This window comes from Callithrix jacchus, chromosome 1, assembly GCF_049354715.1.
Source record: "Callithrix jacchus isolate 240 chromosome 1, calJac240_pri, whole genome shotgun sequence".
Taxonomy (NCBI): domain Eukaryota; kingdom Metazoa; phylum Chordata; class Mammalia; order Primates; family Cebidae; genus Callithrix; species Callithrix jacchus.
This window is the reverse complement of record NC_133502.1, coordinates 7,489,822-7,504,732: the sequence shown is the minus strand read 5'-3', so window position 1 is coordinate 7,504,732 and position 14,911 is coordinate 7,489,822. Positions and strand designations below refer to the sequence as shown.

Here is a 14,911-nt window from a genome sequence, read left to right as displayed (position 1 = left end):
TCATTCCTGCCCCAGGCCCTGGGCAGCTTGGGCTGTCTTAGAATCCAGCCAGTACATGACACAGAGAAGCCCAAATGCCTGATGTTTGCATTCCTGAATTGGGAAGTCAAAGATGAAAGGTCTAGCATGGGAACACTCCCAGAACTGCTTACAGTGGATTATATACACCTCTACCAAAATGCAGTTTTAATCTTTATTATTTTTCTCTTGCCCTTATTTCCATTAACCTAATTTGATAAGCAGGATTTTTGACAGGACTTAAGATAACTGCAGATACAACATTAATAATGTCAGAGTATTTATCTGCATAAAAGTTTAAATGGAAGCATTCTGTGCATTCATTACAAGAATCATAGATTATCACAGTTGTCTTGCTGTGCTCTCATGGAAGATATGAAGTGTTCGTAATTTAAGATTTAATAAAACATTATAAATGCCTGAAATCTAATTCAGAGCAGTAAATCAAGAAGTTTCTGCTGTGGCATTTGAGGTCATTTCAGTTTAACAAATATTGCTAGATACTTTAAGAAGCAATGGAGATAAAGAAATGAAAAAGTCTAGCGAATTCTCTGAATAAGCTTCCAGTTTTAATGCTGAGGGGGACACAGTAGAAGAATGTTCAATACAACATGAGGTTAAGAGGAATGGCTGAAGTCCTGCATGTACGTTAACAGATCTGGAACGTGAAAGGGAGAGCAAGTCAGGAGATTTGAAATGAGATTGATATGGGACAAGCAGTGGTATCACTACAAAGGGATGCTATGGGGCTTGTATTTTTTCAGACAGATACAAAGAAGGTCAAGGTACAGACAGAAAGATCAATTTGGAGACAATCGCTAAGGTCCAGGCAATGCATGATAAAGGCCAGATTTCTTAAGTTGATGGTCAGATACTCATTGGGAAATTACATATTAATCAAAACTTGAACTCTAGGGATACAGCAGTGAGCACAACCAGCATTCTCTTGCCTTTGGGCATCTGCAAATCAGTATAAAATACAGACAATAAATAACTGCATTTGTGCAAAATGCTGTAAAAGAGAAGTTACAGTGTTACCAGTTTACATTACAGTTACCCAACCTTTGCTACAGCGGAAAGCTTCCCATAGGTAGTGGTACCTAAGGTGAGACAGAAATGAATAGTAGCATTAATGTTAGCTAGATAAAGGTGCTTGGGAGGATGGCCAAGGGAGAGCCTATTTCGTTCAAAAAACTAACAAGAGTCAAGAGAGAAGACCGAATGCTGAGGGAACTAAGAGAACTCCAGCATGGCTGGAGTGAGGGACGATTGCAAATGGCACCAGACGAAGGGAAAGTGGTAAAGGCCAGAATGTGCAGAGCACTGAAGGTCAGTATAAAGGCTTTTAGATTTCATTCTAAGGCCAATAAAAAGCATTGGAAGATTTTAAACATAGTATGCTTTATCTTTTAGAAATATTATTCTGACTTCTGTGTGGAGAGTAGATCTAGGATGCTAAAGCAGCCTTGGAAAACTGAGTTAACCTGTTGTAAGTGTCTGCCGTGTAGCTGCATGCCAGTGGTATACACCCAATGTCCAGCAGCGCCTAGTACACTGCAAGCACTCAATATACATCAGTTTAATATTCAAATGAATGTATAAGATTATCCCCTTACATTTATCAGACTAAAAAAAAATTTCTTAAATAACAAAAACAGTTTTTCAGGATCTGAAAGTTGACCACCCCGGGGAAAACAGACAAAACCTTTGATATATGAGAACATTTTTTTCTCTGAAGGACCTTGTAGTGTTAAAGATAAAATGTTTCTAAAAACATATTTAATATGTCATAGTGAATGACAAATTAAATGATGCTTTATTCCTCCGAGTCTCCAAAGCCTCAAACAGTATGCCAAAAGAAAGAACAAACCTATACGTAGAAATTACTTGCTGGCATATACCAGTTTTCCATTTGTGTGAGTCAATTTTCAAAAGTATACATTGTAACTTTTTAACAACAGTTTTATTGTTATATAATTCACAGAACATAAAATCCGCCCTTTTGAAATGCACAATTCAGTGAATTTTATTATATTCACAGAGCAGTGCAACCATCATCATTATCTAATTTTACAATATTTTTGTTCCCCCCTCCAAAAAAAACCCATATTGCTTTAGCAGTAACTCCCCAGTCCCCTGTGCCTCTAAGCCCCTGAAAACTATTAATCTCCTTTCTATCTCCATGAATTTGCTATCCTGGACATTTCATATAAATAGACTTTTACAATATGTGGTCTTTGGAGAATTACTTCTTTCATAAAAGATGTGTTAGAATCATGAATTAGGAGGCTATTAGACTGAGGTGGTATCAGCTTTCTAAGCTCCTACATAAACAAACGGAAACCCAAGGCAGAGTAAACAGTCATAATTCAGGAAAACAACGCATCAACGTAACCAATCAGAAACAGCCAAGGAATCTCTAACTAGGACTTTAAGACGATGTCTCCCCTTTATCAATCAAATATTGCCTTTGTCTTATTTCTGGGAATACCATATAAACATTTTCCCTCACACACCTTCAGTGAGGTCCCAATTGCTTGAGGTCTCACACTGACCAATTCATGAACTCCTGTCTGCTCAAGTATACACTTTAAAATTTTAATATGCCTAGTTTATTTTTTAACCCATAGTTTCAAGGTTCTAGAGTATTGTAGCATGTATCAGTATTGTATTCGTTTTTAATGCCAAAAAATATTCCATTCTACATATATAGAACACTTTATGTATCCATTCATCAGCTGATAGACATTTAGGTTGATTCCAGTTTTTGACTAGTAGGAATATGCTGTGATGATCATCCATATGTGTTTTTTGTGGATATACATATTATATTGTCTTGGGAATATACCTTGGCATGAAATTAGCTGGGTCATAAGTTAACTCTAGATTTAACTTTTTGAGGAACTGCCAAGTGTTTTCCAAACTCGCTGCAGCATTTTACAGTCCCTCCAGCAATGCATTCATGTTCAGATTTTTCCACAGCCTCACAAACACTTTGTTACTATTTATTTTTGTTTTCATTGTTGTTTTGAGACAGGGTCTTGCTCTGTCCCCCAGGCTGAAGTGCAGTGCTGCGATCACGGCTCACTGCAGCTGGATGTCCCAGGCTTCTGTGATCTTCACACATAAGCTTCCCGAGCAGCTGGGACCACAGGTGTGCCACTATGCCTACCTAATCTTTACTTTTTTGGAGAGATGGTGTCTCACTATGTTGCTCAGACTGGTCTTGAGCTCCTAGGCTGATGCAATCCTTCCACCTTGGCCTCCCAAAGCACTGGGATTACATGCTGAGCTATCATGTTCAGCTTGTTTATCTTTTTTAATATAGCCAACCTACCGGGTGTGAAGCGGTATCTCATTGTCTCAGTGTGGTTTTGATTTACATGCCACTAATGACTAACAAGGTTAAACATCTTTTCATTTGCTTATCAGCCATTTGTACAGCATTCTTCAGAGAATGTCTATGCCCATCTTCTCCTGGGTTAATTTTTAACTGATGAGTTGTAAGAGTTGTCTAATTGTATTAATTAGTGCCTGAATGTAAACATCAACTTAGATAGTGTCATATATTGACAGTAATGTCATTGCTGATCTTTAAGCAAATGGATCCAATAATTCCACTATTGTCTTGGAATTATATAAGTCAACAGTTTTTTTTTCTAGTTTTCTATTTCTATGATGTTTCATATTCAATTTTTATATTTCTATGATGTTTTTATCTTAATTTATTGTTACATGTATGTTGTTGCTATCTGGCACATCCTTAACTACAAGATATTCATTATGGATTGCATTCTTTATTGTTATTAAGTTCATCTTTTCACTGCTTGTTTTTCTTTTTTTTTTTTTTGTTTCTGCCCTTTATTCATCCTCTGGGAACATCATCTTCAACTCTCATTTCCCACATTCGCAGCATATGACATTTGCTCAATTATCTCATGATTTAATGATTACTCCCCTACTTGGGGGGTGGAGTTAAATGAATTTCAAGTCTCTAACACGTCCCAGCAGAAAAGTCCCATCCATCATAAGCAACATATTTTTCAAGAAGTTTTATTTCTCAGTGTGTTAGGTCAAACTATAATTTCAAAAAAAAATTAAAAATATGACTCTAAAAATATGTAATAAGTAGCTGTGAAATAATTTTTGTTTAATTTCTTAATGAGGGAACAAATAGAATAAAGCTGCTTGAAAGGTGAATACCAGAGATTAGCATTATACTCCTTACAGGAAGAAACACTGGGATATTAATGTTAGATTTACAAAATAATTGACATTTTTCAGACAAAACAATAACTTTCTGGTTTGTTTTTCAATCAGACAAATATCACTTATACCTCTATGGGACAAAAATATTTGCTATTTAACAATCTTCTGAAAATTAAATCTAACTCTACAGATCTTACTATGGTCTGTAAAGTGACAAAATGGTAAGCAAAAAAGAAAAACAATTACATGAATTACATGTACCTAGAGATGGCTCAAGGAGCTTGCCTTAAATCATTGAAGAGTATAAATAATAATTTTTTCTTTTTGGGTTTTGGATAATTTTTCTTAGTTACTACTTTATTGTTGAAAATTATAACTACATGTCATTTGGAAATATGGGCAGATTGTTTTTAGAATCCTTCTCCATCCAGTTAAGAGGATAAAGGTTTCCTATTCTTAGACCAAAACCTGAAGGTAACATTGAAATGCACAAATCCTTCCTCCAACTGTGGTATCCATCATCAAACATCTACTGCTGATCAGATGAAATGAGTTTGGATCATTGCTAAATCTATCCATATCGTGCCTCTACTATACAGACAAATGTTACTGGATGTTTTAGTGTATGTCCTAACACTGACGCTATCAAAACCTACCATGCACTTTTCCTGGCTTTCTATTTACGTTTTCCTTGGGTAATCTTTCAACAAAAAGTGCCTCATCTGCTTATTCTAGTGTCCAAATGAACACAGAGAGTGGCTAAAAATAGAATAAGTAGAAGAGCAGGCCCGAATTTTTTTAAGTGGGAGGTACTACCTATCTGAAAAGATAGTCGGTAAAGAGTTAGATAAAAAATGGAAGGTGATGGACATAAGTAGAAAAATATCCATGTTCTTGAATTGGAAGAGTTAATATTATTGAAATGTCCAGTAGCTGAAGCCATCTATAGACTCAATGCAATCTTTGTCAAAGTACCAATGAAATGTTGAGAAATAGAGAAAAAAATCCAAAACTTTGAATGGAACCACAAAAGACTAAAATAGCTAAAGCAATTTTGTACAATAAGAACAAAGCATCACACTACCTGACTTAAAAATATATTACAGCAGTGGTTCAAGCCTGTAATCCCAGCACTTTGGGAGGCCGAGGCAGGTGGATCACGAGGTCAAGAGATCGAGACCATCCTGATCAACATGGGGAAACTCTGTCTCTACTAAAAATACAAAAAATTAGCTGGGCATGGTGGCGCACGCCTGTAATCCCAGCTATTCAGGAGGCTGAGGCAGGAGAATTGCCTGAACCCAGGAGGCAGAGGTTGTGGTGAGCCGAGATCGCGCCATTGCACTCCAGCCTGGGTAACAAGAGCAAAACTCCATCTCAAAAAAAAGAATAAAGATCCCAGAAATAAATTTATACATCTCTAGTTAATTTATTTTAGACTGACATAAGACCTGAAACTGTAAAAGTACTAGTAGAAAACATAGGAAAAAAATGTTCCTGACATCAGTCTTAGCAAGGTTTTTTAAATATGACCCCAAAAGTACAGGCAACAAGAGCAAAAAAAGAAAAATTAGGTTTCTTCAAGCTAAAATGCTATGCATATTAAAGGACAACCTATGGAATAAGGGAAAATATTTGCAAGCCATCCATCTGTTAAGGGCTTCACATGAAAATACATAAGGAATTTAAACACTCAATAACAATAAAACAAATAAACTTAAAAATGGCAGAGGGTCTGAATAGACATTTCCACAAAGAAAACACATAAATGGACAAGAGGTAGATTTTAAAATGTTTAGTATCATGAATCAACAGGGAAATGCAAATTGAAACCACAATGAGCTATTATCTCGATTCTGTTAAAACGGTTATTAACAAAAAGACAAAAAAAAAAAAAAAAAAACAAGTCTTCTGAGGATGTGGAGAAAGGGGGAAAGGTTTCCCCTACACTATTGGTAGGAATGTTAATTTATACAGTTATGAAGAAAAGTATATTGGTTCCTCAAAAAATTAAAAATAGAACTACCATATGGTATAGCAATTCTCCTTGGGGGTATACATTGAAAAGACAGGAAATCAGTATGTGGAACAGATATCTAAATTGCCATGCTTGATGCAGCACTATTCACAATAGTCAAGATACAGAATCAATCTAAGTGTCCATCAATAGATGAATAGATAAAGAAGATGTCAGATATGGCCTCTGTACAACCAAGGAAGCTATCAACAGAGTGAAGACAGAACCTATGAAATAAGAGAATACACACACATATGAACACAGTGGAATATTATTAATCCTTAGAAAAGAAAGGAATTCTGTCATTTGCCACAATATGGACGAACCTAGAAGAAATTATGCTAAATGAAGTAAGTCAGGCAGAGAAAGACAAAGATTATATGAATCTCATTTTTATGCAGAATCTAAGAAAGTCAAACTCATAGGAACAAAGGAAATGGTGGTTGCCAGGGCTGAAGCTGAGGACATGTTGGTCAAAAAGTAAGACGTTTCACTTACACAGGTGAAACTTAGAAGGAGTTCTAGAGATCTAATGTACAGCGTTGTGAGTATACTTAATAACAATGCTATACATGTTAAATTGCTCAGAGAGTAGACTTTAAACATTCTCACAAAAAAATGTGCATGTGAGGTGAAGGATCTTATTAGTTTGATTTAATGATTTCACATATATCAAAATATCATTTTGTACTCCATAAATACATATAATTTTTGATGATTAAAAATGAGTTAAATGAAAAGTAGATTGTAGAAAGGCACATGGTTTATGCAGTATCAATTTGGAGAGCATTTACCCCACAAAGTAGCAGGGAGTGTTTTCAAAGCAGCTGAAAGTATCACTGATGCACCTGATTCACATAAAATTCAATCAGAAATTATTTCAGAAAAATTCAAAAGAATCACTAGGCATTATTAGAAATTTCTTATTCCCAAGAGACAAACAGCTCATAATTTTGAGATAAGAGCTTTGTTTGCTCAAAGAAACTTCAATAACTTAACAAAAGCAAATGCACACTTGACATGTAACTCAATTGAGGAATAATGTAAGGGGCTCTTTTCTCTTTACATTTAGAATTAAATGGGAGTGAGTAACTTGAAAAGGAGGAAGATGTCAAGAAAAGTAGCAGAATAATACCCTTTGAATACTTACAGGCAAAGATGGCCAAGACTTAGTTCCTATCTTCACATTACATTCTAGTCATGGCTGACGGTTTAAGATACATATAATCACTCACCATAAGGATGAACTTTCCAACAATTTGAATGTCCACAAACATGATGGACCACTCTTCTAGGAGACCTTTGCCCAGATTCTGCTTTATAGAACTTCCGACATTACAAGACATTTAATCATTTTTCCTCTCTCAGGAAATTAGGTAGAAATAAAGAACTGTGATTATCAGTCTTTATTCTCAAGTAACTCACACCACAGTATTTATCAGAAAGATAAAATTACCAAAGAATCATGCAACATTTTCAAAGTTCTATGAACTGTTTACACAAAAAGTGTTCAAACTTGTTATCTGCCCCTAAAGAATTCTGGACTTGCCTCATATGAGGCACAGAAGTCTTCATTAGCCCTGAACACTGCTAATCACCTCGGGAGAGGTTCCACCCACTACTATCAACACTCAGCTAACACAGCCCACATATGCAGGGTCAAATCTCCAAAATAAGCTCTAATCAGGCATGTGAAGAAAATTCCTACCAGCAGAGACTGAAATACCACAAAACTACCTTACAGAGTGTCATATTTATTATAGCTGAACAGAAAATCAGGGTACAATAAAATTACCCTTTGACTTGTCTCTAATCAGAAAATATCTCACTCCACATCTGAAAAGAACAAAATGATGCTCGCATTAAAAATAGAAACCATTAATTGTCACTACACACTTAAAATGGCCACATCTGGAGTAAGAAGTTCCCTAACACTATTTAATGACCAGAAGTCGGGGGGAGAAAACATCTCTTTGCAGAACTGGAGCTGGAGTGGATAACCTTGTGATCTAATGAATCTTCCTTTTCTCCTTTTCTATAAATCAAAGTCAGCCCACTTTGATTGGATTCTTTCAGAGCTGTCTTTCACACTAGTAGTGTATATTCTCCCCTCTCAATTGTTTAAAATTTAATTCTTATGCCTTTTCTTTCCCTTTGTCAGTTCCCAGTCTTATTCCTCAGAAGAGCCATGTACTAACTCACAAGTTTAATATCAATCCACCACATATGTTAAACAAAAATTAGGCAAAGGTAAAAATAATATCTTTCAACACTACTAATGTGTTTTTAATGAAATTTCGTACAACCACTCATGGGCTTTGTCCATGAGGTAGCTTACATATAACCTTTGTTCACCACCTGCTATCTCATGGAAGCCAAGTTCAAATACATGCATGAATGAGCTCCTTCACCAAAACAATTTTTATTTCAGAAAGATCTTGTCAGCTTTTCATGTACTGTAGAAACTGGAGCAATCCTAGAGATTCTACTTATTTATTCCAATCTCTTTTTGTCTAAAGTTCATACATTCTGATTTGTGTCATGGTCAAAAGAACACTCTACATATCCGACATTAATTTCAAAATAAATTCATCCATGTTTGAACCTCTCTAGGAACCAACTGTGGTATCATCATATTTCACCCTAGGAATGAGGATGTCCTTTTTTTAACCCAGGGGTCCTTACCCTCAGGTCTGTGGCATCACACGAGTTGTAAAATCACTGAAATTATATGCAATATTTTGCATGTGTCTGTGTGCCTGCTTGTGTTATTTTTCTAGGGAAAGGGCATATTAGCCTTCTTATGAATGTGAAAGCATCACGGCCCTCAGAAGCTGATGCTCTGTGCCATGTCTTCATCACTCAAAAACTCCCACAGTGCACTAGATTGACTGACACTAAGCAAATGTCATGACTTTTGTCAAATTCATGTGTGATAGTTACTGTAGAATGCATTGCATTTAGATATCTAAATTTAAAATATCTAAAATTGCAATAGCATTGTATTTTAATTAGGTTACTTTGGAGACTGAGATTTTGAGAATCCTTCCCTAATCTTTTTTGTTCTCTAGTACCTATTTTTGCAAAATCTCATATACATTGATATTTAAGGAAAATGTGTATCACATCATTGGATAAATTGGACAAAATTAGTATTTTGTACTAAATCCAGGCTACTATTTTAACTTTTGTTTTATTAAAGGTGTAAGCACTTAAAAACACTTAATAAATTCACTATGTTTACTGTCTACAGATTCAGATAAGTATCTGAGGAAGTATACAGAGAAAGTGAAGAGATATTAGTTTCCTTAACAGCTAATTAAAGTATGTTAGTATGTATTATACAATTCACCTTAAAGCCATTTTTAATAGATTTTATTGATAGAATTATATAGTGATTCTAAAGTAATTAGAATACAACCAGTTGAATCTCTATTAATATTGCACTGGTAGAGGTGAAAATGTATCTATAAAGAAAAATAGAATTGGACTTTTGTTGTTGAAAATTACGTTTCTGATCCCATCACAGACTTGAAAAAAAAAAGAGAGAACACCATTTTGTTTTGTTTTTCTAAAACTATATAGAATCAATATTTAGCTGTGTTTCCTGGTAACATTTATTCTATTTAGAACAACTTGAAACAATGATATTAACCCAGACTCTATGTTCTTATGCCTCTAATAAGTTCAATTATCAAATTATAGCAAGAAATAGTATGTTAAATGTAATTAATAGAAAATAGGATTTAAAAAAAAATCAAGCGTTTACCAAATGAATTAATAATTTATTAACAAGAGGGCAATCTATCTATATCCATTAATATTAAAAGTACAATAGAGACTTGCCTAATATTTTCTGAAAACATCAATTTTTTTTCTCATGCACACAGAAAAACTACAAGTATTTGTTTAATTAAATGATTAACATTTCATTTTCGAGCTCTACACCCCTAAGAAAGGGATGTTTACTTTGGGAGCATTTAAAACATCAGAGAAATCAATGAACTATTTCTAAATAATATAATGAGATAGTAAAATAGTAAAATGTGAGCACTATGCACAAGATATTAATCTAAGTGTGTACGTTCATTCAATCTCACAAGAACATTGTTTTGGTATTACGTTGCTCTATCTAACCAAAGAGGAAACTGAACCAAACAGATATAAAATAAGCAAATGTATAAACTCACAGCTAGTAAGAGGTAGAGACAGATGTGAAATCCAATTTAACACTAGGACTTGTGCTTTTAATTCCTACTCTTTGCTGCCTCTCTTCTGCTTTATTAAATCAAACTTTGTCTTAATAAAATCACAGATTGTGAAATTTTAAAAATTCTCTTGTAAACTGATGTTTGTTTCTTTAAACATTTACTAAATAAAAGGTACTTAGGATTTTTCTCAGAAAACCAAACTTTTTTTTTCCAGCTGCAACTCATCCAACAGAATTATTATATATCAGGTAGCTCTACAGATTTTTTAAAGTGAAAATATGTATTGATGGAGGACTAGACTTGGAAGTACTAGATCTCAGAGATTTCTTTGAGAATGTGAGAAAGTCATTATTTGCTGGCTCTCCAGTATTTTATTTTGAATTTGTTAAATTCATTGACGTGTGAACTGGTTATCAAAGCTTGATAAAGAGTTTATAAATCATTTTGAAGTTGGTAGAAGTAAATATTAATGGGTCAATTTTAAAGGAATTTAAAGTCAGTTTCTTCTTCTGTTCCCATAAGTAAAAAAGAAAATTCAGTTCTTTTATTTAGAAAAGAATCCATAATTTATTAGTAATAATTGATATTTCTCAAAATAGTCATAGGACTATTTATTATATAATATCAGACTATTTATTTTAGAAAGAGCACCCTTGGAAAACACACCAGGGTGTTTTATATGATAAAAGTTTTATATGAAACTTCCTTAGGAAACATAAACCTGATTCTAACACTTGGAGATACTAAAGTGACCTTCTTCACCAAGGTTGTTTGGAGCCTGCCATAGAATAAGGAGAGAAAAGAAAAAGATTATCAGGTACCAACTGTCTACCAGTGTCAGAGTCTGACCAACACTGTCCCGTTTAAGTTATTCCCCACTTCCTTTTCACATAGGATAAACAAGCTTAAAGGGTTTTAGAAGCTGACCAGGCCACATGACTAATGGGTAGCAGACCCAGGATTTGAAAGCTTGCCTGTCTACTGCAAACTTCTATCTTAGTTTTTGAAATAGGAAACCCAGATTTTCTACATGCTTATTTTTCAAGGAAATACTTGAAACCACAGCAGTCATTGGTACCTCCTTTTGAGACGGTTTATAGTGTCCCTTCCAGAGGTTCTGGGCCATGTTCAATTTTCATAAAAGGATGTGAGAAGACAAAAAGACCAGGCTGTTGCATCAAACAGAGAACCTGGTTCATTGCATAGGGATACCCAGCTGAATGAAACAGAGAGTAGGAGTTAAACTTCAGCACACACTTTACCCTAAGATGCTGTGCTGAATCCACCTAGAAAGAATGCCGTTTTCAATTTGCAGAAAATAACATAAAGGCTCACATGGGACCTGGAAAGTCCCCAAAAGGTAAGAAGAGAAGGGGAAAACATGTTTGAATATAAAGCTTTTCAGATTCTATCAGTCATTAATTAAAGGAATGGACATATAAAGCAAATTGATGAGAATGTTTACTAATTTGGGAAATCAATGCCAGCATAGGGAAATGTATTTTGTTGGCACTGGAGAGTATAATTTTACTTCAGGGGGAAATGTTTAGTAGAATCATCCACAGGATATCCTATTTCACTCTGGGATATGAGAACTAAGAGATCTAGTGAATATTTAGAAAAATGGTTCTATGTAAGGTGGGAGAAATAGAAAACTCTCATATGTTTTGATTTGATTACTGTGTTTTAAAAGCTTTTTAGTCTGCTGGGAATAAAATATCAAGATCGCGTATATATTACATTTAAAAAAATCATCACACCATCACTGTGACAGATGTTGGAGCATCTCTGAAGAAACTCTTTTGAACACTAAGCTATCAAGTCTTAACTTCAGGGATATATAACTGGCATTTTCCATTTTAAAGCCATTTAGAAATTCTAACAATAACTATGCATTTTTGGAGTACCAGGTACCATACTAAGTAGTTTGCATGCATAATGCCTACATTCCCAATAAAGAATACTCAAATGTTGTATGTTACTATTTCCTTTTTATCACTAAGGAAATTGAAGTGCAAAGAGGCCAAGGGGACTTACCTAATTTCATTTAGCTAATTACTGGTAGATTAAAGATTCAAATCTATGTTGTTCCTGATTTTAAACCTGAGCTCTTGCCATGTCGCAGAACTCACCCTTTCAGCAGACTTCCGCTTAGGGGAGAATGTGGTGTTTAAGCCAAGGAGAATTTTATTCTAAGATGTAAAAAATACAATACCTTGAATTGAATATATCAACTGATACATTCTCCTATTATTTCCTAAAGCATAAATTTGCTAAGCTGTCATAATTTTAAAGTGCATATGATATATTAATAATCAAGTTTATATATATACACACACACACATTGAATTATAAGAAATCAGACTGGAGATATGGAATTCCTACTTACCTGTTCCAATAATTTTTGTCCATTGAGGTGAGCCTGTATCACAGCATCACTCACAAGCAAGTGAAAGTTCAGAAGCACGTGTTCAATGTCGTATGTTCCATGCATTGCATCTGACAGTTCTTCCAGTGACCGGATATATCCATGCCAGTGTGGGTTAAGCTCCACCATGTGTGCCAGGCATCCTCGCATGACGTTGAGGCAGTAACCCATACAAGGCTTACTGAGAGTCAGACCCTGGCAGTGTGGGCAGTACTGCATCTTCAGAAAGGCTCTGCTGCACTCTTTGGAGAAGTGCAGATAGTCTGTGGTGTTGATGACTTCAATGCCCAGATTGAGGGCCTGCAGAAAGGTGCGGCTGGGCAGCAGGGACCTCCCCATCTGTCCCATTACTCTTTTGGGAATATTACCAAATGGACTTACATCCCGACGAGCCATCCGGATGCATTCTGAGTATTCCAGGGAGCTGTCAGTCACACCAGGGTTAATGAGGTGGTTGTAGACCAGAGGAAAAAGACTGTCAAAAAATCTGTTTATGAATTCTTCAGGATTAACATCTGCACCAAATAAATACAGCCCTACATCAGTGAAGAACTCCTGAACTGAAGCAGCAGCCTCCAAGGCCATGTTCCTGTAGGTATTGCAAAAAAGGATACTGGTGTAATTTTCTGCTTGTTTGATGAGAGTTTCAAGGGTTTCTGTAACAGAAGCAAAGGTAAAAGATGAGAAGGCTTAGTATTCATGGGAACACTGTTTGTCCAGCTGCTCCAGACATTAACTGAGCTTAATGCATCAAAACTAATCTACGAATCTAAACTGTATTTCTCAGCCTACTAAATGAAATTCAGCTTTCCAAGGATAATGACCGGACAACAATGGCCATTGCATATAACATACAAGTTTTATAGAGTCACATTTCCTAGAATCAAAGTCTTTTTAAAAGTAACAAAATTGCTTGGCATGGTGGCTTATGGTTATGATCCCAGCACTTTGGGAGGCTGAGGTGGGTGGATCAGCTGAGGTCAAGAGATCCAGACCAGCCTGATCAACAAGGTGAAACTCCATCTCTACTTAAAATACAAAAATTAGCTGGGCATGGTGGCAGACATCCGTAATCCCAGCTACTTGGGAGGCTGAGGCAGGAGAATCGCTTGAACCTGGGAGGTGGAGGTTGCAGTGAGTTGAGATCAAGCCATTGCACTCCAGCCTGGGTGACAGAGCAAAACTCTATCTCAAAAAAAATAAAAATAAAAAATAATGAAATAAAAAATAAGTTACATATATGGTAGTTTATTACTTTATAGTCATTCATAACTCACTAATGACAGAAAAAAGTATCATTGAGAAATTTATTTTATAATCTGACTTCATTATTTATAAAAGATGGTCACATTAAGTACCTGATTCACCACCTGCTATATTTTTATAATTCTTTAAATCTTTTTCTTTCCTAGAATGAAAGCTAGTAGATTACACACTAGTTGTTACAACGGAAGGTTAGATTCCCAAAGGAAAACCAATCCTGAGACTTCCTCACATGTTCTAACTAAAGAGAAAGTGAAGCATTCATTTTCAGAGTATCCATAAATCATCACACTTTGTTAAGCAGTGGGAAACCCATGAGTGCTATTATTTGATGAAAATAAATTATTGTGATCACATTATTAATCATATCCTTTTTCTTAGCATCTTATCTTCGAAGACTTTACTGTTATTTTGTTTCTTATTTAGATAACTGACAATCTCATATCATTTTATCCACAGAAAGAACCAAGAATAATTTGTCCACAAATTAAAGAAAATCTAAAAATAGAAAGTTTGGGTAATCAGCAAGTCAAAATGGAATATTGAAATGATGTATTAAGCAACAGCAAACACCTTGGCTACATTAGTAATTACAGTTTTTAATTAGCCTAAATAAGGATACTGAACTGTTTCGACATATAAAATATATTCAATAAAATTACCTCCCTATAGTCCCAATTGTATATTCACTTTTAATTATGTTGTAAAAGATCACACAATAACTTAGTAACCAAAATACTGTATGAGTAAATTATAAAAATAGAT

General features: G+C 35.0%; 1 protein-coding gene across 5 annotated transcripts in view; it reads right to left on the bottom strand.

Annotated features, from left to right (window-relative positions):
• Positions 1 to 14,911, bottom strand: part of GPC5 (glypican 5) — a 1,444,351-nt gene that overhangs the window by 1,126,356 nt on the left and 303,084 nt on the right. For all 5 annotated transcript variants that reach the window (XM_078365958.1, XM_035275332.3, XM_035275343.3 and 2 more), the window contains one exon: positions 12,845 to 13,539. In XM_078365958.1, coding sequence (XP_078222084.1) covers positions 12,845 to 13,539 — 695 coding nt within the window. The remainder of the gene's footprint in view (positions 1 to 12,844; positions 13,540 to 14,911) is intronic.